This window comes from Rhea americana, unplaced genomic scaffold, assembly GCF_003343005.1.
Source record: "Rhea americana isolate MKP2758 unplaced genomic scaffold, rheAme1 scaffold_27, whole genome shotgun sequence".
Taxonomy (NCBI): Eukaryota; Metazoa; Chordata; class Aves; order Rheiformes; family Rheidae; genus Rhea; species Rhea americana.
The window spans coordinates 2,619,263-2,640,604 of record NW_028186390.1 but is presented as its reverse complement, the minus strand read 5'-3'; the positions used below and the strand labels follow the sequence as shown (position 1 = coordinate 2,640,604).

The 21,342-nt window shown below is 39.5% G+C and overlaps 1 protein-coding gene across 2 annotated transcripts in view; it reads right to left on the bottom strand.

Moving 5' to 3' along the window:
- Positions 1–5,253: 5,253 nt before the first annotated feature.
- SLC1A7 (solute carrier family 1 member 7) overlaps positions 5,254–21,342 on the bottom strand; it is a 52,570-nt gene continuing 36,481 nt past the window's right edge. Inside the window, exons 7-11 of one of the 2 annotated variants that reach the window (XM_085308016.1) lie at positions 20,252–20,485; positions 13,990–14,184; positions 11,009–11,143; positions 7,398–7,497; positions 5,254–5,509 (exon numbers count right to left, since the gene is read on the bottom strand). In XM_085308016.1, coding sequence (XP_085164142.1) covers positions 5,273–5,509; positions 7,398–7,497; positions 11,009–11,143; positions 13,990–14,184; positions 20,252–20,485 — 901 coding nt within the window. In that variant the 3' untranslated portion in view covers positions 5,254–5,272. Of the gene's footprint in view, positions 5,510–7,391; positions 7,498–11,008; positions 11,144–13,989; positions 14,185–20,251; positions 20,486–21,342 lie in introns of both variants that reach the window. The other variant, XM_085308018.1, reaches the window with a different exon arrangement.

The window sequence follows — 21,342 nt, the reverse complement described above, 5'->3', positions numbered from 1 at the left end:
TATCAAAAAACTATGGACTGTACAAAGCTCTGCACTTGGAGTTTGTTTGCAAGAAAATCCATGAAAAGCAAAATAACTTTTTAAAGTATTTAAATGGAAAAGAAGATGGAAGATCAGAGTTGAAAATATTTAGTTTGACTTAGTTCTGTGTGATTTCCACATGTTTTTAATAGCCTYGTGGTAAAACCCAATAAAACCACTAGAAGCAGTGAAATCATAATGAAACATCTCAAGGTCAAGTTTTTTTTTTTTTTCTTTTGGTTTTGCCATCTAGCCCATACACTATTTGCAGCAGATGTAATGTGGTATGTCACTGAACATAAAACACTTATTTTGTTCCCACTTCTTTTTCCATCCTATTAAAATACCCTTCTTTGAGGGGGGGGGGGAGTTAGAGAGATTATATCCTTATTAGGAAAGTTCAAACGCAACAATTAACGACAGTACGTTTCATGTGATGGGTTAGATTCTGGCTTTCAGTTAGTATTTGTGTGCAGACTCATAGAAACATGCATTTCATTCCTAAATGAAATGCAGATACCTGTTTCTGATGAAAGAAAACTGCTTTTAAAGAAGCAGCTGCAGAACTCTGAACCTTACAGAGGAAAAACTCTCCTGGTGGTACCTGAAATGCAAAACGGATCAGTCGTGAGCACATCTGTAGTTCCCAGTGGCAGGGGAAGTCTAGGTTTTCGTACGGTTTTTAATCAAAACGCTTCAGCGACAGCGCTTGTTGTTGTGCAGGGCTCGTGCCTCTGGGCCAGTTTGGGAGGCAGGGCAGTACGCTTTGCCACCAGAAACTCTGTAAGAATACAGGCAAGTTTCGTCCTACCACAAAGACGAGAAGGAAAAGAGTTAAATGCATAATCTATTCCTGTAGTCTTCTGTGAGTGAGAGGCGGCCCAAGAAATAGCTGTAAGGGGGTGATGACAGAGCCACCTGCAGATACCTGCAAACCCACCCGCTTTCTCCTTAGCCGTGGCTGTGCGAGGAGAGGCCTGGCTTGCTCCATGCCTGCAGCTCCCAGCTCTTGGTACCTTCTCACCTTCCAGCCAGCAAGGACAGGAGAGGTTCGACTCTAATCCTTCATTCTTGTGTTCACTTGCCCCGATCACATGGGAAGTCAGAGAAGCAAATACTGGACTGAACTAGCGCAGGACCAGCCTTCCTGTTCAGTGATCTCTTCCATTTTAGGTTATGTAGGTCAAACTCTCTTACACATTCAGAGCTATCAATCAGTATGCTCAAAGCAGTTAGTGGAGAATGTAATTCTGAGCACACAGTGTCTCCTTAACTGTTTGTGAAATCATAAGCTAAAGGGAGAAATTTAACCTGTAGTTGTTTACAACTCATCCTTGATGAATGGAGGAATTAAATTTGTTCTGTGGCCTCTTTTTTGGATGGTCTAAAGTCAGATTTTTTTTTCCAACTGTTAATATTGCAAAAAGACGTGCTCCACCACGGCAAGCTAGGTAGCAGTAGCATCCTTGTGGAAAAATCTACGCTATATTCAGTCCTCAGCTGGAGGGCTGTGAGCCTGATCTCAGCCAGTTTCGTGCCAGGAGGGGAAAACACCCCATTCTTCATTGCCACAGTGGCTGTAATGCAAAATAGCCGTCTTGAAGTAAAAATGCACCTGGCTTTCAGTGGAGACTTAGCCACAGGAGTACTTAGCATGTGCAAGATCAAAGGCCGTCAGAGTTTTTCAGATTCAGTTCAGTTCTCAGGTTACACATTTTGCTTGCTCACATCAATCACTTTCTGTTACTAATTACCCTGTTTTTATGGAAAGTAGAAAAGTCAGAGGTTGTTTTAAAGCTATCCATCTGGCTGGCTGGCAGTTCTGCTGTTGTTAAAAGGGACTAAAATTAATGTTAATGTTTGTAGAATTGAAAAAGAGAGCTCATCAGATGGTAGTATTACAGCATTGCTGCATTTTCTAAAATCGAATTGCTTGTATAGCATGGAGAGAGTCTTTTTGTAGGACTTTATATTTCAGCTAATTATTTAGGTCATCTTATTTGTATTTGGGATAGATAGGAAATACAAATAAGCTGAGCTGCAATTAAGTGACATCAATTAAGAGTAGCTGAGAGTATGAGTAATTGCATTAGTTCCATAAGCTCGTGTATGTTAGGTTGGCCATCAAAAGCTCTTAGGTGTTTCCTTGGCAGTGGGATGCGTCAGTGTTCCCTTCCCCCAGTTCTGGTTCTTGCACAAGGATCTGTTACAGCTGCTCAGTGCTTCAAACCTTCCTTGGCATTGGCAAAATCCTTAAGAGCCTGTTTTAAATGGCTTTGATTATGTTTTATGCCACAACAGTGGTGTAAAATAACTAGCATAAACCTAGAGTCTCTGATAAGCACTTACTAACTCAGGTTATTTCCCATATTATTTCTGCCATTGTATAGTATACGCTCCCTCTTAACCTCCTCCTCTTCCCACTCAACACTCTCTGCTTGTGACTCTTAGGTTTACCTTAATTGCCTAAATTTAAAGGCAACTTCAAAGTACTACTGAATATTACCAGTTAAGAAATGTTTTCTCTCCACATATACTTTCCATTCAAGCTGTTGTAATTAGTGATTGATTTTTGTGTAAGTGTTTGGAGAATATAAGGCTCAGATGCTTGCTTTTGTGCACTGAAAGTAAAAGAAACATATTTACCAATACAGAATTTGAACCGTAACATACAGGTGGCTGCTTCATTATTTTAGCTGGATAAACATGCGATGCAGAGCTGGAAAAACATGAACAGATTCATACATGCAAATGTGCGAGGTAACCTGCCGCTAGCCTAACTGCACCGTGTGTCAAGCTGCTTGACAGCAAGCACTGTGGGACCGAACAAACAGCTAACTTGGGGAAAATCTCACGGCGGGCATTTCTGTAACCTCAGTGTTTCCTTTCCCAAGGGGGGTCTGGGGTTCTTAGTGCAGAGTGACTGTAGTAGCAGTCAGCAGCTCCTGTCGAGGTCATGCTGTGCCAAGCAAGGTGTGTTTTCCAGAACGAGGGACTGAAGTGCTGTAATCCTCTAGTTAGCAGCATTTGATACTGCAAATGATAAAGATCAGGTGAGAAACTGGCCCACTGCCTTCCTCTTACCTGCTTCGCATTCAGCTGCAGCTTTGGTGTAAGGCCCTAGACAGGACTGATGGAAAATAAACCTGCTCGGAAAAGAGGGTGTATTATCAAATGCGTGACATCAAACAGTAGCTCCAAGCAACTGCAGCGTCTCACCAAGGTAATGGTCAGTTACAGCTGGTGTAATTTTTAGGGTGAATGGGAGGCACATGCTGGTATAAAAGCTGCCAACAATGTAATGTGAAAAAATAATGCATTTCAGCAGACTATGAATAGGGTTTGGATGCAGAAGGTTAAATTTAAAATATCCTTCCTGCTTGTTGACTCTATTAAAATGTGTCATTACCTGTGAGACTTCTCCATTCCCCACCTGCCAATCTGAGAGAGCTTAAAGGGCAAAACTCTGTGTTGTTCATTGTTGTGTAGGTCTTGTGTAGCACAGCTGGCTTCTTCCTCTGCACTTTGGTGTTCTATCTCATGAAGCTCRCCTTGCAGAAGTTGAATAATTTCTTAGCACTGGATTTGACTTAGACCTTTTGAGATACCACTAAGCTGCTATTCCTCAAAATTTTTGCAGGAAGTGTCAGCTTAGGTGTCAGTGTTTGTTGTTGCTACATTGTGGAGCAAAAAAAGAAGAATCTATGTCAAGGTTCCATGAGGAAAAAGATGCTTTTTGAAAAACTTGTTCTGGAGATGATTTCTGGGTTTTCAGATACAGTGTCCTAGATGGGAAACGTGTCAGCATACATCAGCCCTCCTTGCGCTTTACTGATGGGAGCGGTACTGGTGGGTGCGGAGCAGCTGTGTGCACAGGATCATCCTGAAAGCAGGGGTCTTTTTTGTCTGGGGTGTTTTTTTTCTACGGGAGCAACGTATTGTAGCACCAGCTAGGTGTTATCTGGAACTGATACGCCACAAGTAGCTAAATATAGCTGGCATGAACTAGTATGCAGTCTGTGTATCAACCTCTGGCTTTTGAAAAGTTCTCCTCACTTCCATTATCCTTCTGGGTAGAGCAGTAAGACAACACTAATAGTAGAAGTGTGCAGACAGCCTGTTTTTGCAATGGCAGGTTTATTAAAAATGTTCTTTAGCACAGACATTGGAAATGAACTCAGCAGATGTTATTGTAACTCAAAGATTCAGCAGATGGTTGAACGAAAGTAATTTCAATATACTGAATTATGAAAAATAATTCAGTATGAAAAATGGGCTAGTTTCCACAGCAAACTCCCCACAAAACCCAAATATTACTCATCAGCCTTAGCTTCCAGTTTGTGATCAGTCTGCCTTTAGGATGAAGCATATGGTTCAAGAGCGTGAGCTTTGAGTTTATACATATTTACAGTACAACAGCCTACGGATTACAAGAGAGGACATGTTAGCACCAGTGCTCATGGATTAGGGTTAACATTGCCTCTGCCACTACGTGCACATGGTACTGACTCTACTGAAGAATTAGGTTAAAAAAAAGGTTAATAAATCTGGCACTTGGAAGGCAAACTGTGCTCTGCAATGGCCTAGGAATTCTGTRTTACAAATCACACATAAGTGCCTGTCTCTGAAGGCTGCCCATCAGAATTAACTTAAGGTGTTTTCTTGCAAAAATGAGTATTTTGCTTCCCCTCCRTTTGAAGTGTTACTTAGTAATACATATAAAACCTTGAGATCAGGAAATCAGTGTGATTTTTCTTACTGCTCTTCTAAAGCTAAGCACGAGCTCTTTATTTAGCAAMTGTTAGACAAAACTAGCATATTCAGCCATTTTGGTGAAATGTTTTCACATAGCGGAAAATCTATTTAAATACTGTGTTCATAATTACTGAGATTCACAAAAAGGCTTTCTAAAAAAAGGCTTTTTTAGAAAATCAAAAAGGGTCAAATAAAAAAAAATAAAAAAAGCAAAAGAAGTGTCAAATACTGCTTGGAGTCAAATGAGTTTGTGCAAAGGTAAAAGAGAAGTTGTCCATTAGTTAATTTCTCAGTTTTAAAATCTTCCACCTAAAGAAGCCCCTGTCTCTCGCAAACCGTGTGCCTTTCCCGACGTTCACAGCTGGTCGTCTAGCTCCAGTACAAGCAGAGTGGCTATAATTCCACGTTTTTCTGTTCAAGGCAAAGAGTCTCTCTTCCAGCTGTGAGGTAGAGACTGGGTATCAGGACACTGGGTATGAGATACCGAGTGCAGCAGTTACACATTTGTTTCCAGTTCATTTATTTCAATAGTGCAGTGGTCCTTASTGTTGGATTTCTTTGCGTGATTCTCCACTGGACTCTCTTCCTGCTCCACCTGTACAGGTACGTGGTGCTGAAACGCTTTTCCTGTTTCCGGTCCTTGAGATTCATTCATGGTCTTCACACAGCCGTTTCGCTGGCAAGCCACAATCTGCTGGATGTTGAGAGGCTTAGACTCACAGATCAATGGCACCTGCGTGAAGAGCATTAAGATTTGGAATACTGCCACTGTTCGCTGTAGACCACAGGAAAGAAATCTTTACTTTGAAAGCTCGTGCTCTGCTTTACATTCGCCAGGATTATCTAGGGCTTCCATAGACTGCCAGGACCTGTTTCTCATGTAGACTGAGGCATCTTTGTACCATCTGGGTGAAGTGAAAGAGACTCGAGGTCTCTAAAAATAAATTCTGTCACAACTGTAATATGACTTACACCCACAGTAATAACTGTTTGCATCATTAAAGTGATATAAGTAGTGTAAATAAAGACCAGAATTTCTGGACCAAGTTTAATCGATATGGACTCTTAATAGCCATATGCTGAGCTTTGGGCAGTGCTTGCTTTTGAGCACCATTACATAGACCAGTTAGTCATCTGATGACACCTTCTGCCTTTCTTCTAACATAATGAGCTAACACCTGTCTTTGCAGCTTGTGCTACTTCAAAAGAAATAAAGAGGAATTTATTGACTGATTCATAAGTTACATATTGAAGTGCCCTTTAAGTCAAACCAGATGTTTTGCTGGGGAAAATAAGATGTAAATACTGGCAGAGAGAAGAGGTGAACTTGCAGCTGAGAAAATTTGGCCTTTGGGTATACATTACTAACTCCATCAATTATGCAGCCAAAATGCATGGCAGACTAATTGTATATTTTAATACAATTATTGAACATGATGCAAAGAAAAAAAATCTCATCACAGATGACKGAATAATCCCTTAGGAGGGATTTTACAGTCTTGAAGCATTTCTTCTTGAGTGAAAATCTGCTGAAATCTGAATACTCAGCTCCAGGACTGAGTTCTAAATGCAGCAATAAAACGTTGGGAGGCCTGTGTTTGCAGGAAGCCAGGCTACGCTTCGGGCTTTGTAACCGATGCCATACCTTGCCATTAGGTTGTAGATTCACGTTTTTGTAATTGGCTATATATGTAGTCAATGTATTCAGGCCTAACCCTATCATTAGTAATTATTGCAGGTGCTGAGTACCTCAGAGTCTGTCTTTCTATATAAAACTTGAAAGAGTTGGAGTTTTAAATGGATATTYCAGGAAGGCATGAGACTGGGATTTACCAGAAAGACTGGCTGTAAAATGGGAGAAATAATAACAGAAGTAAAACTTTGCTATCATACCGAGTAGTTTACTAGGTAACACAAAGGAGTAAAGCATGCCTTGTGGAGATTAGTCTCTGGGAAGGCCCTTTTCTGTATGAAATTATTGCACTAGTGGCTTCAAATTATGCTAAAGTAACAGCCTGAAATGCCCCGGGTAGCTGCTTTTGTTGTGAGCTTATACATGAACAAACTTACAGGTAGATACCTTTACCTCCCCCTGCACATGCAAATGCTCGAGGACATTTGCTACCCTGCAATGTTGTCGGTCATGTTTCAGAAGCAGGACCCCGTACAGGCCTGTTGGAGCTTGGCTGCTGACTGCAGGACTCGCTATTCCGGCACCTCATGCATTTGCAGGACTGTGTGGCCGTTCCCAGTCCGTCAGATGCAGCTGCCTGGCAGACGCCAGAACAGGGCCAGAGGCAGCGCTGCTCCCTGGGCCTCAGCCTCCCCTTGGCCGTATGAGCATGTGACTACATGGCTCCATGCTAAATGGCTCCATGCATGAGACWTTTGCATCAGGTTCCTAAAACAATAGAGAGGCTTGAATCTGAGTGGSTTTTTGCATGACTTCCTGGAAAAAGACCCCTCTAGCACACCTGGCTAGGCAGCGCGTCGCCCAGTTCTGTCCTGCGTCTCAAGCACCTTTTACAAACCAGATGCAACAAATGCAGGAGGCCAAGAGCTCGTGGGTTCTTTGCCGCGATAGGGCTCACACTAGCACACCGAGGCTGTGGCACTGTTACCTCGTCACCGTCCTTGATGAACTCTTTCCGGCAGATGTGGGCCATGATCCCAGCTGCCAGGGCATCTCCCAGGACGTTGATCATCGTTCTAAACCTGTCTCTGGCAAATGAAACCGTGCTGGTTAGTAACTGGCTCTTGCAGCACCTGCCCACACCTGCACCACTGTATTATTTATAGCTGAAAGCCATTTTAGCTGTATTTTAATGAGCTGGCTAGTTTAGAAATGGAAGTAAGGCATATGGCATGGGAAAGCCCCCAGTTACTTAGCTGCCTAGTTGGGATTTCAGCCTGTTGCATGCTCTGTGCCCTGTGCTGCCCCATAGCTCAATTTGTAGCAGAGTTAAGTGGAGCAGCTATGCCTCCCTACAAGTGCAAACCGATTCAGYGCTTCAGATGTTTGTCACAGCAGATCAAGATCGCATTTGCACCTGAGGTTTGTGTGTTAAGGTCCACCACTAAGGCTGTTGTTGCAAATGTCTTGACTCAAAAGTACAGGGCAGCCAGTATAACAGTTCCTCGAATTAGCTATTAAGGATCCAGTAGTACAATTTCAGCAACAAAAGTGCTAGTTAAAAAGACTTGCTGTAAATTGCAGAATACAATTTACAGCTTTTCAGAAGATTGCTGAATCTCTACACTTACAAACTATGCAGGCATGACCATATCTAAATTATGTTCATTTCTGAAAAAGCTTTGTTTGTTATGGCTACCAGTGTCTCTAAAAGGTTTTCCATTTTCAATTACATTTTTGTTCCAATTTAGCTGTGTATATTTGACAGTACTTCATATATAAYCAGTTTCACTGATTCATTTGTTCATAAGGGACCAGTTCTGCCCTGTWTGAGTCCTCTACCCACCACCATTTAAAAAAAAATAAATCTACAAAACTGACTGTAAATCCACAAAAGTTAGTGGTTGTCATAGATTGGTGTTACACTTAAAACTGCTTGTAATCTATTAATTAAAATTGGWGAGGTTTCAATAGATTATAGAACTTGTAAGTCTGAAATAGTATAAGTCCCTTCCAAGGAAAACATACACTTCTGAAGACTGTGTCCTATGGGTAACTTAATTTATAAATGTGGGTTATAAAACTGAGATTCAAAAATCTCCAGATGTTTGGCTCATTAAAAGGACTGACAATCCAACATCAACAATGCTCAGACTTCAGATCATGTACCTTATTATAGAACAAAATTTAAACTGTAGGCTGATTTCTTTTTCCTCATATATTTCAGGCATGTATTCTATACATGCAAAYATTGATGCAATTGCATTCCTAATTAGCATGGACAGTTTCTGCACTAATAGTTCTTTGCATGCAGATATCCAAATTGTACATGTAATTGCAAGTAACTTCATTGATAATATTTGATAGACCTAGACATATTTGCTGGATCTAGGACCCCATTCTACACTTGCTTGCTGAATCCACTTTTCTAATCCCTGCTGTTCTGATTTGGGGCTTTGTCTTGAGGAAGATTCCCACAGGTGAGGTAGGGACAAATACTGTTATAGTGCATATTGGTAGATGATCATGTTACACACAGACTTCATTTGTTGTTGTTGTTGTTGTTGTTGTTKTTTTCCCTGAATTGATCATCAGATGTTGATTTTTGGAAAAAATATACTGGATTGTTAATTTTGGATTGTTGTGTTGGGGAAGAAGCTGCACGAACACAGCTCCAGAGTTTGATGCTTGGTCTGGGCTCTGCCTAGGAGCTGTTCTGAAGACAGAGTTTTTCTGAGGAGATAGAGCACCATGYTGAAACTCTTGAGCAAACGAGATTGCTTGGCATGTTCTTTGGCCAGTTATGGTCTATGTTTGTACAGAGCAGGTTGCCTTACCTATGAGTAGAAGCACACTGCACATCATCGGTGTTTCTCCATTAAAAGGACAACCTGCTGCTAGTGGCCCTTACTTCACTGCAAACACCTGTACCAGGTGTTGCCACGGTATTTTAGCTTTAGATGATATTAAAGATGCAAAACTTTTACCTCATATTTAATAAGTTGGCTGAAAAATGTTCTGAGTTTTTTCTTTCATGTTTAGGCACCAGATAAAGGTATGACATTCATGTACATGTTATGGCTAGCTAAATGAGCTGCAATACCTGCGGTGCATCATAGTAGATATTTCAGTCTTGTGAGATCACCTAAGCAACCTTCTTTAAGCATTCGTCATGCTCCAGTACTTCCAAATCTAATACTGGAAATATTCATCATGTCAACCACGTTGGCATTTTGCATCTGCAGGCTCATGAAACCACCAAGTTCCGTAATACAGAAATAAGGTTTTTTTTTGTATGAAAGGTCATCTGTGAAAGACTAAAAGCTAGGTGCATTCCTTGGTCACTTTTTAATACCCTCTGTAAATATAACTTGAGTGAGCTTTTGTTTGTTCTTCTGAAAGTTTTGCAAAACAAACAGAAATATAATTCCCATATATGCTGGAAGACTTACTGGAAAAACAATGAAATACTGATGTTGCAAGAGCTGGGTGAAAACTGAGAGATATAGAGAGGAAAAGACTTTTGTAATACAGCTTAAAACATTTTGGCTTTGTTGTGTTTGTTAACTATTGTACTTCAGTGACTAGAATTAGAAGGACTGCTTTATTAAAACCTGAACTGCCCTTCCCACCACAAATATTATTCGTACTTCACAGAAGAATCTCTCTGATAGCCCTAAAATAAAAATCTTAAAAATGCATGCAACACAACTCTCATGACTCCTATTAATAATAAAAATAGTATTCTATTACCCAGAATATGAAAGTAAAAAAAATCCTTCTCCCAATACTCTGTAGAAAAATTCTGTGGTTTAAAATTGCATAAAATACAAAATAGAATAAAGTGGTAATAACATTTCACCCAGAAAATGGATGTAATRAAACTCTACTGTATTAAGATGAGTAATGAAAAAATAATTGTATTTTATTTAGATTAAATAAGAAATGGAAATTTTGGACCCTTAAATAAATTTCAATGTGGCTACATACATCGCCTTCCCCTTATCAGMTTAACTGATGCAACAGCATATTACTGAGCCTGAATGTGAACACCAAACAGATGAGTTAAGAAAAAGTTGAATACAGCTTTATATAAAATGGTATCATCAGTCATTAGAAATGCTAGTGAGGTGGTACCACTATTTTGCTTTTTATGTTCCTGTTCAGGAGTTCAAAACTGTTCATATRGCTTTTGGACATTTACATAACAAGATGAAACTCCAAATAAACCACTTATGATTTTTAAGGTGGCTGTTTTCATGAGTGACAGGTATCTCTTTAGAACAATCTTATATATATTTTAAAACTGCAGAGGTGACCTCTTTCATCCTGCTCTGGCCTTGAACTAAAACTCTGTTCCTGCAGCCTTTCCTTGTTGGTCATGTTGATGAAGTCTCATCTAGATTCTCTGTCATTTGCCTGCTACTTCTACAGTAGAGAACCCCCTTGGAAAAAATATTTCATCTCAGGCCAGATTAGTGGTGTTTCAAGCAAAATAATTACTTCTCATGCCTGTTAYATATATATTTATAAGCGTCCCTGGAGAACGTTTGCCTTTTTAGCAACATTGCCACACCTCAAAAGTGTAGTGTTACTTACAGTGCCCAGTCGACAGCAATAATTAACGTGATGTCATCTGTGGGGAGCCCAACCGAGGTGAGGACGATGACCATYGTCACGAGGCCAGCCTGCGGGATACCTGCGGCACCGATGCTGGCAGCCGTTGCTGTGATACTTTAACAGAGAAGGAAAGGAATTGGCTTTAATATGTGCTGGACCCCTCTGAAAGAAACACCACCAGGTTTCTGCAGGCGTTTTGCWGAGCCGGAATCCTTGTATGAGCCACTGCAGGGAAGTGTCAGGGTTTGGTGGACTCAAGCCAGGTTAGAGAGCACGGAAAAACCAAACTATCTGCCTAGTGCTCAGTTCTCACCCTCTCACCCTTGCAGCCTCAGCTCTGGTGAGAAAATTCTGTGTTATTGCTTATAACTGGTCAAGAGAAAAGGGGCCAGCAAGGCTGTGGGCTCCTCTGAGCCATGTCAGCTTCTCATGGGTCGTGGCACCATCCAGAGTCTCCGCAGTGCTGCRTGCCATGAATCTGCCGTCACTACTCATCCCAGCTTCACCCTTGGCAGCAGGGCTCCCGGCAGGCATGGCCTGGTTGTCATCGGCAGCTCCTGCGCCAGGCGAGCGCGCTGCTGGCAGCAGCCAAGGCCTTTGGTGCCAATCCGTCCCAAAGAGCCTGGGCCAAGGGTGAATGAAGTTCTTGTGCAGGAYGCGGCTTCGCATACTTGGATCTAAACATGAAGCAAGCATAAATGTGACAGTACCTCTTCAGTTTCTGGGAAGTATTTCTGCTTGACCTTCACACCATTTTTTTCAGCAAGGCAAGCAGAAATGAATGGGAGGCCAGGGCAAGAGTGGACCTGGCGGGCTTAATTTTTTTTTTTATCTGTGCTATTTTTAGGGGAGAGATTTCATTCCTTTTTCCAGGAGCAAAAGGGACTGGATATATTAATTTCCTCCCATCTGGCTTTTTTCCTCCCATCCACTTTTAAGAGCTAGGCCATCCAGCAGAAAGATAAAAAACCACAATGAATGCTGACAATTGTAAAAGGACGACATAAAGCATATACACTGATAATCCACCACATTAATCAGTCCAGAATTCAAGAGCCCTTAGTGAGCAGTTAAGTTTCATCCTYCTTCCTTGATGGAAAATAACGGTAACAATATTCACCCATGTGGAAACTGAGACATATTCAGTACCTTGCTGACAGCTGTACACTGCATCAGTATAGCAGCATCAGTATTTATAACTAGAATAACTAGAACCTTTTTCTGCAATAAAGAAATACATTTGTATGTTGGTATGATGGGAGRAAAGAAAGATTTAAAAATAAATTTTGGAAAAGTTAGCCTGTATAGCACCCTAGTAGCATTGTAATAAGCAGAGTTTAGATAGAAAGGAAGGGGCAGAAGCTCAGTATTTGAATAAAAATTAAATTTAATGAGTATTAAAATATTCTTGGATCAGTTATAAACTGACTAGCCCATTAGGACTGTTTCTGCCTCCTAAGCCATTTCAGGCCAGAATGTCTTATGACTTAATTGGGARCAAAACCAGGAATGTTTAACTAACATTGAACAGGTAAGCTCACCTGCTATTCCATTGCATGTTGACTTTAATGTAGATATTTCTTCATATAATACGTTCAGTTGATGAGAAAAGGATCTTTGCCTCTCAATCTGGATTTTGCAAACTATGAGCGAAGTAGATTGATTTTTTTTCCCCTCCTAACAATTTTTTCCCTCTGGCAAAAATACCCTGGTACTGAGAATATTTGGATTTCATATCTCCATGTTCTAAAGTWTCAAGGTCTGGGGTAAGTGCGGGCCTCAGAGTGTAGTTAAAATTTGGCTTCAGATGTTGAAATGTTTAGGTGCTAGATCTACTGTGTTTTCCTATTTCCCTCCTTTTTTTGTAAGCTAGTGTTTTTATTTCTTTGGGTTTTTTTCAGTCTTTCTCGGATTTTTTTTTTTTTGATCTTCCTTTTTATCTTCCTCCTACTGTCTTTCCTTCTGCCTGTTTTTTATGTACTAACACTTATTATGGGCAATGAAAATAAATAGATAAAATTAAGTTCTGGTRACACAAAGTTAGAACTTACCTTCTTTCTATTTACCATCATCTTCCTTGTGCTTATATTTTTGAAATCACCATTCTCTACTTGAAAGATGTATGTAATGTCTGCTTATGGTCTAGACRACATTTTGGGACTACATTTTAAAACATTACCAAATTCAAAGTCACAGAAAACTAATTTTTAGCATATGGTCATTCCAATGATTTTCAGAGGGAGAGACAACCTAAAGCAAGAGTTCATATAGGTACTTCTACTAGCCAATTTCCCCCAAATGGCCATCAGCAAACCTCAGCTGTCACGTGGGGTTAGTTTCAGGACTCTGTTCCTCTTGTCAGAAGGTTTTAAGCTATAGCAGAAGATGTGCAAGGCCTAGCAATGTAAAAGGAGTAGCAGTGAGGTCAGTGGGTGGGTAGGTAAGTAGGTCTCAAATGTGTTGCACAAGGCTCTGACTATGAAGAATGTTTTTCTAATCATTTGTTCCCTGCTGGAAACCTGCAGGTTTCAGTCCCTGAGGCATTCTTTGGCAGCCAGTGAACTTATTCTGGCAGTAATTGTTTAGCTGGATCTTTTGTTCTTTTGGATCCATTACAGACCATTCACGGAGGGAGTAGGCAGCTATAGCATTCTCTACCCACTGAGAACATAGTTGTTTATGAAGTTTTCTGCTTTAACAGCAGCCTTTTTAAAAAAAATCTGGATGATATAACATCTTGATGAAAACCTACCCTGAGAATAGTATCTCAGTATATCTGGGTACACCCCTATCATGCAGCTTTTTGGCTGCCCCAAGTCTTTCACCAAATGCCTGATCCCTCCCAAGTTAGGAGAAATACTTATGGCTCCAGCTTTCATTGGAGGCTGACAAACTCTGAACAGGACTTGAGAATTTGACATGGGAAGCAAATCACAACATGTGGAACTTGAGGTTTATACCTGATAGTAATAATCTGCCCAAAGTCCAGCTCATAATTGTTTACTTGTGCAATGAAGATGGCTGCCACTGCTTCGTAGAGTGCGGTCCCATCCATGTTGATGGTGGCTCCCACCGGCAGCACAAACCTTGCAATCCTCCTGTCCACATGGTTATTCTCCAACAAGCACTTGAAAGTGATAGGCAGAGTGGCTGAGCTGCAAAACAGCATAAAGAAGCATATGCTGAAACTTTTTTAAGATCTCTTCCAGTCTTCCATCAAAGAASACAAATTACTAAACATTTTCTGGTTGCACATTTCCTCATTTTCAATAAGATGCATATATTTTAAAACAGTAATATACCAAAACATGTTTATCTTCATTCTATATTYTATTGGCCTTTTGTTTTTGTGACATTCTGCATTTTACTGTTCAGTGTCACATTCATTAATATGTCATGAGCAACTAAACCATATTCAAGTGAGTGAAGGGATTTTTTATGACTTGTAAATTTGTAGAGAAAATATGTACTAACATTGCAGAAAATATACACATGCTAAGGTATTTTCATTGTAATGGTACAGCTTTTAATATACTGCTCATTATCTGAGATGACTGAAATAGATGTAAAATAACAATGTAATTTAAAACGATTCCAAAGTTACCYTTTTAAAGAGATATTTTAATTTTGTGCTGTTAGACATACAGTGCATAACTAGTAGTTGGTTTTGTAGTTTATTAGTTGTTATAATAGCAAAAGAAAGTGAACTGAATGTAAGAGCAATGAGGATGAAAAATACTGTGCAAAATATGGAAAGGAAGCAACTTTCCAAGTCACAGATTCTAGATCTTCCTAGCAGAGACAACTGTTCCACATGATCTCCCTTACATTTATTACACCACATGTCAAAGCTAGTATTTTGTGCTAACTATTCCCACTGAAAGACTGCCCAGAACTCACTGTTCTGATAAGAAGTTTAATTTCTGATCTAGATTTGCTTTTTCCAATCTATACTAAATTTCTTTTTATGTGCTTTATGCATATGTCCTTGAATCAATCAGTCCAGCTATTACAGGATGTATGGTTAGAAATCAATTTTGTCCCCTCTCAGCCTGGACTGCACCAATCAGACTGGTTTTAGTCTTCTCTTATATAATCGTTGCTTTACATCCGTGATTACCTTTCTCTCACGTTCCAGTCTGAATGATTTTTTCCTGAATATAGGTTACAAAAATCATATGGAGTATCCCAGGTGAGGTTGCCTCAYCCAAAGGTTGTTCATTTCTACTTGTGATATATTATCTGGTACCCATCAGAGCGGTGTCTGTACTATGGCTCTCGGTGACTCACAAGTTGCAAAGAAACCCTACCACCACCCTGTTTCTGCTGTCATTTTTGAGTTAAATTCCTACGGCATACCTCAATGTGTGTGGTTTTTTATTTTATTTTTATTATTTTTTTTTTAAAAAGCATCTGAAATAAATGTTTTAAGTTGTCTTTCCAGTTAAGACTATGTAAAGTTTGTGTTTGTGAAAGCAGATTTATCTAGTGTTAAAGAGTGAAGCAGTAATGTAAAGGCCTGACATAGATTTTATTCGGAGAAAAATATTCTAAAGCAGTGATCTTAGTCTGCTAAGTCTTTTAAAAAATTTCCTAAAGCTTGCAGCTACGAGGAGGGATATCTTCTTCTTCCAGCACTACCTCGCTGATAATTAAAAATATATTTTTAGAGTCTTATCTCAATTTTGTTTTGGATAAGTCTCCGCAGCTGCAAAGACTGAGCATAAGCTAATGGTTAATCAGGCCAAGCTCTCACTAGTGTAAGCCACATAGTAAGACAGCTAGTCACTGCGGAAGAACAGCTGTGCAGCCTGGTCTGTTTATCTTATCATTCAAATACATTTTGATATTTGCTCCAAAAAACAACAAACTGATCTCATCTCCCTTTTGCTAAATCTGCCTTTAATTTACACTGTGCAATAGCCAAGATCTTAGTGTTTCATAAGCAGCAAAAATGCCTGAAATACTCATATTTTATAGTCTGTCTTCAGAGATGAAAATTGCTTCTTTCATTGGGATGTACCACTGAGAAGATGCTGCTTTAATTCATTAATGGCAAGATGACCTAGAAAAATAAAATTCCCTCATGCCATAGGAATGAGGAAAGTGAAAATCAAGAGGAATTTTGTCTGTAGGCCAAATACAGTTTGGTCAACGCAGTAAAAGGTGGTGATATCAGGGCTGATGTGGACATGTGGAGAGGGAGAAAGCAGCACGATGGAAATCCAAGGCTGAGGTGCCTGAACACCACAGCGTGGGGCAAGGTAGGCAGTGACTTTACTGACATCGTATGAAGGAGCTATTTACATTGCTATAGGTACCTGTTGCCAAAGCCTCTCCAGTAATGTCCCTGTAAACCTAAGCCAATATACTGCTGCATGACTGAAATTTCTGGGCAAGTAAAAGTGGACTAAGAATAGGGTGTATAACCTTTCACTAAAGAGAAATGGGCTGAAATAATGTCCTGTTTCAATAAAATCACTGTCATGAGGTGGCTGGTTAGTGGCCTTCAAGTCCCCTTGTGGTACATCTCTGTCTTTTGTACACAATATTCTTTTTTCTTCTTGCAGACTTTTAGCTTGAAAAGCAATCTGTCCACAGGTGCAGACTAGCTGGAATGAATGTCAGAACACTGATTTGTGGTGCTTTTTCTGTCATTAGATGTAGACATGAACTGACACAGAAACATCTGCAAGAAACACATCAATATGCTTAAAACCAGCTCTTTGTTCTCTTCAAAGATGAGCTGAAAATCCAATACCCACATTATGAGTGTTATATAATGCCCCTGTGGCAAGTATTAGTTAACCAAATACAGCTGTGGGGACTGTCAGGAGAGGCAGCTCTCCTGTCCAGCCCCAATTATTTGTGCATGTTCTTTTGGCAACAGCTCAGCTATGCACAGTATCCATTCCTTTCAGTATAACCAAGKTGAAAAGTTCAGACATCTCTAGACAAGACACTGCTGTTTGAGAAGAAAAACATTAATGTCCATGTTGTGCTGGTGYTGGATTTGTAAAATGTATGTGCTSATGAGAAAAGGGCAAACAAACCTAAATCCATCAGACTGTCCAAGCCCCAAATCTGGAAGTTCAGAGGCCTTCTGCAAGCAATCATGAGAAAAGATAACTGATACAAAAATCCCCAAACCAACCCCAACAACCTTTTCCAAAAAAGTAATACAAATTTCCACACTCATGTGTGGAACAGGGGAATTAATCCCTATATATATTTGTAGATCTGGTTCTGTATTTTGGTTACTACATATTATGCCTGACATTTTGTTTTATTTCTATGATTGATATTATTGGCACTGGAACATTTCCAACTCTGAAATGTACCATAACCCATCCTGGGTCTGCAGATATTATAAATTACAAAGCACTGATATTATAAACTACAAAGAAGGCATCACAACTGTAAAGAGACAGAGTAAAATGATGAAATCTCTTGAAGAAACAATGAATTGCTTTGATAGAAAAGGGAGAAAGTTATTTAAAAAAGCACAAGCCCTGAAAGTTTCTGAGGAATAATAAATTGATTATAAAGTCAAAATATAATGCTGATGAAAATAYGGAAAATAAAGGGAAATTTTTTTAATGAAAAAATTGGAATGTGTGTTAATTTTTTTAAATATGATTTAAATATGATTTAAGCCATACTTGATAAAGGATCTGTCCTGGTGAAAGAGTTGGTTAATTTTGCTGCCTATTAATAGAATAAAAAAATAAAGAAGCRGAGAAACTTTTCTATAGCTGATAAATGTGAAATGAGGAACAAAATTTCCTCTTTTTTTTCCTAAAAAGAGAAAAAATCAGATTGAGTTTTAAAGAAAGTGTTCTAGTAAAAAGAGAATGGAATAAACAACACAGAGGGGAAAAAAAGCCACTTGAGTTACCAGCATTAGTGTTCTTCAGAAGTAGACTTCTTAGAGGAGTAGGGCAGAGAGTCAAATGTGTCAAATGTGAACCTGAACAGCCTTTTCCAATACTAACATTGCTGAGTGTCACATCGACATCTTACTGGAAGCAGGGTATGTGATGACATCTCAAGCTACAGACCTTTAATGTTCTACAAAAAAAGCCTGCCTTAATTATTTATATCAGTTAGAATTTAAAACTCCACCCAGGATATGATTTTTTCTTGAGCCTATATTTCACAGCATGTTGATATAGGACAGTTTGGAGCAAAATGTTAAGTATGAACACCTTGTAAAATGAAACATAGTGGTAAGGCAACACCTTCCAACTATACTGAAATAGTCATTTCCTCCTCTCTTTTCTTTTAATTCCTGTAACTTCTTTCTGCTCTATTTACTCCTGCCCTAATCACTGTCTGCRTATTCATGAGCAAGAGAGCTCTCTGCATAGACCTTCCTGCCTCAAATTCCCTGGACCCTGTTGGGACCAGGAGGAAMCAACGAGCACCAACGCAACCTAACTGCGCCAATGGACTCGGGATTAAAAGTTTTGGTGCTTTTCCCGAGACTGGCATGGGTCTGGCAAAGAACTTTTAACTATTCTCTTTTCACTGTCTCTTCAATAAGATAAACAGTATGGCTCTTTCAGCACTGACAGTAATTAMCACATTGCAAGGTAACATTTTGTAACAAAAATAAGTTTTGCAGAAGATTAGAAAGAAAAGGAATGACATCAGAGAAGCTATAGAGCTACTTGTCCATATATTTATTTGCTAAGACAATKTGCAGAAAAGGTCCAGATTTGTGCAAAACCCACATAATTATTTAACAGTGATGATATCATATCCAAAGCCATATGYTCTGATTACATAATGGCCCTTATTAGACAAATAAAAATAAGCTGTTTAAATCAATATTTATTTGCCTGCTTCCTCACAACCATTTAGTTGTATGCAATGCCTGCTTTCCTCTTCCATAATCTCACCAACTACAAATGCATTTTATTTCTAAATGTGTCASTATTGTGGGAGAGAACTGAGAATTTTTGGGAAATTACCAAGAAAATTAAGATTGGGGCACAGCAGATGAGAAGCTGATACAACACGATTTCTTGTAACGMTATATCAGTCATCCACACTCAAAATATTATAGAACTTATTATAAGAGGAAAAATGGAACCAGAATTTGAATATAACAAGATGAAGTACTCCTCAGTTATTACTGTTAGTTAGAATAAGCATTTTGATGTTAATAAATTTGTTTTTTTTCAGAATAAGTTTCTTTATAATTCAGAGATRTACACAGTTATTACTGATTTTATACTAATTTTGAGGTCTAAATTAAGTAGATGAAGATAGGTACTTGTCAGTAACTGTCGTCATATCAAAATCTGGATAAGAATTTAGTATTTTCCAGTGTCTCTGCATCCCAGAGAAACCTATTTAGCTGGCATTTTTAACTTGTTCTGTGGCTTTCATCACTACATAAAAAGTGCTAGGTTCAGCTGTTCTTGTTCCTTCAGAGTAACAAGCCTCCAGCCACAGGTGCTGTGAGACTGTGTTTTCAGGTATCAGTTATGTGGAAATGTTATTTTATTTGTCCTTCTTGTTTCCACTCCGTGCAAGTCAATTCCCGTCCTTTCAAGCATTTATCATTCAAATGTTTATCAATGCTGCTAGTCATTTGCATAACCAGTTTTCACAACCTGTTTCCCATTTCCACTGCAGCTTTGTTCAGCTATGATTAAAACTCATTGTACATCCTCCCTAAAGAAGATATGAAAAGCCTTATTCCTTGAGCACTATAGCTAGCTAAATATTTCCTYAGTGCTGGATAACAGCTTGCAACCACAGTCTTTTCTTAATGTACCTTAAAAGAAAGACTATGATGAGTCAAAAGGGTAAAATGTTTCTATACGCCTGAACTAGGTTCTCCACTAATAACAAAAATGAAATCTGGACAAGTCCTTTATACATGCTAATGCGTACAAGCACAATGTTTGTTTTCACAGAAAAATACCCTTATTTCCTTTCTAGTCCTCTAAGAAAACCTCTTCCATTAAATATTTCTTAAACTGAGGAAAAATAATGTGACAGACATTATGGTCAAACGGTTCCTACTCATAGCTTCCAAATATTGAGAGACACTTCTTCTAAAAATGTACTAGTGAATGGGGTACAGGCCATAGGTTAGATACAAGCATGTCTGCTCTGGTACACYTGTGTTGTGCTGTTCCCAAGAGAATGCTGGAATTGGGATCTAGCAAATGTTTTGTTACATCTATTTACGAAACTGCAGAATACCTGGAGGATGTGGCCAGAGCAATGAGCAAGGCTTGAAGAATCCCTCTGATGAAGACAATGGGATTCTTCTTGGTGATGAAGAAGTACATCATTGGCAGGATGAACAGCCCATGCACAACCAGGCCACACACCACAGTAATGGCATAGAAACCCAGTTTCTTTCCAATGGCTGAAGGGTCATCCATTTCTAAGATTTTGCCAGCAATTAAGAACACTATTCCAAATGGAAAATACCTGAGCAAAAGGAAAGACATTKATTATTAGGAGATGGTTCACTTCCATCAAACAGTATGAGATAGGAAAATTTTGCACTGCCAGTAACAGCACAGTGAAAGCATCCTGTCTGGAAGTGGCATAGCTGGGTTCAGTTGTCTTATCAGACTGAATGTTTTTAAGTTTGGCTGAAGGTATTTAATCCCTCACACTTGAGGAGTGTGCCCTAACCACCCAGCTAAACGGTCTTTTATGTGGGGTGCACTTCAGTACAGCTGACATTTTGTTGCTGGTCAGGAGTGAATTTAAAATGTGCTGGTTCAGAGGAAGGCTCTGATTTGTAGCTTAAGGCAGGTCATTTGCCCAGGAGAGGGGGATTCCTGAGCTTTGCTCATGCCTGATCTCATGTGACTGTTCATGGTCACTGTTGGACACTGTTAAGCAAATGCTTACACAGTCCTTAGGCAAGGTATGAGAAGACCTCGTCCCCTCTTACCTCTACTTTCTCTCTCCACATTTCAGAAAAGCGGTGGCTCGCTCCCTCTGCATTTTGTGTGGGATTACCAATATGTGTTAGAGAAGCCCTTGGTGCCTGGGAATTTGGTTCAGGGCAGACAGGAAGAAGAATGTCTAGTTTCTGAATCCACCCTGGACCGGATGTGAGATAGGAGCTTTCTCAAAACTGTAGTGCTTTCATGCACAGCTAGACATAAAGCTATGGATGCTTCAGGAGCTTCAGATTAAAAAATAAATAAAAATAGATCTAGGGATATCCACCCACCTACCATTTGAAATTGTGCCAGCTCTAGGATTTACAGCCCACTCTACTTGCTGCTTTACCTCATCCTTCCAGAAATTATGTCTCCCTTGGCTCCATC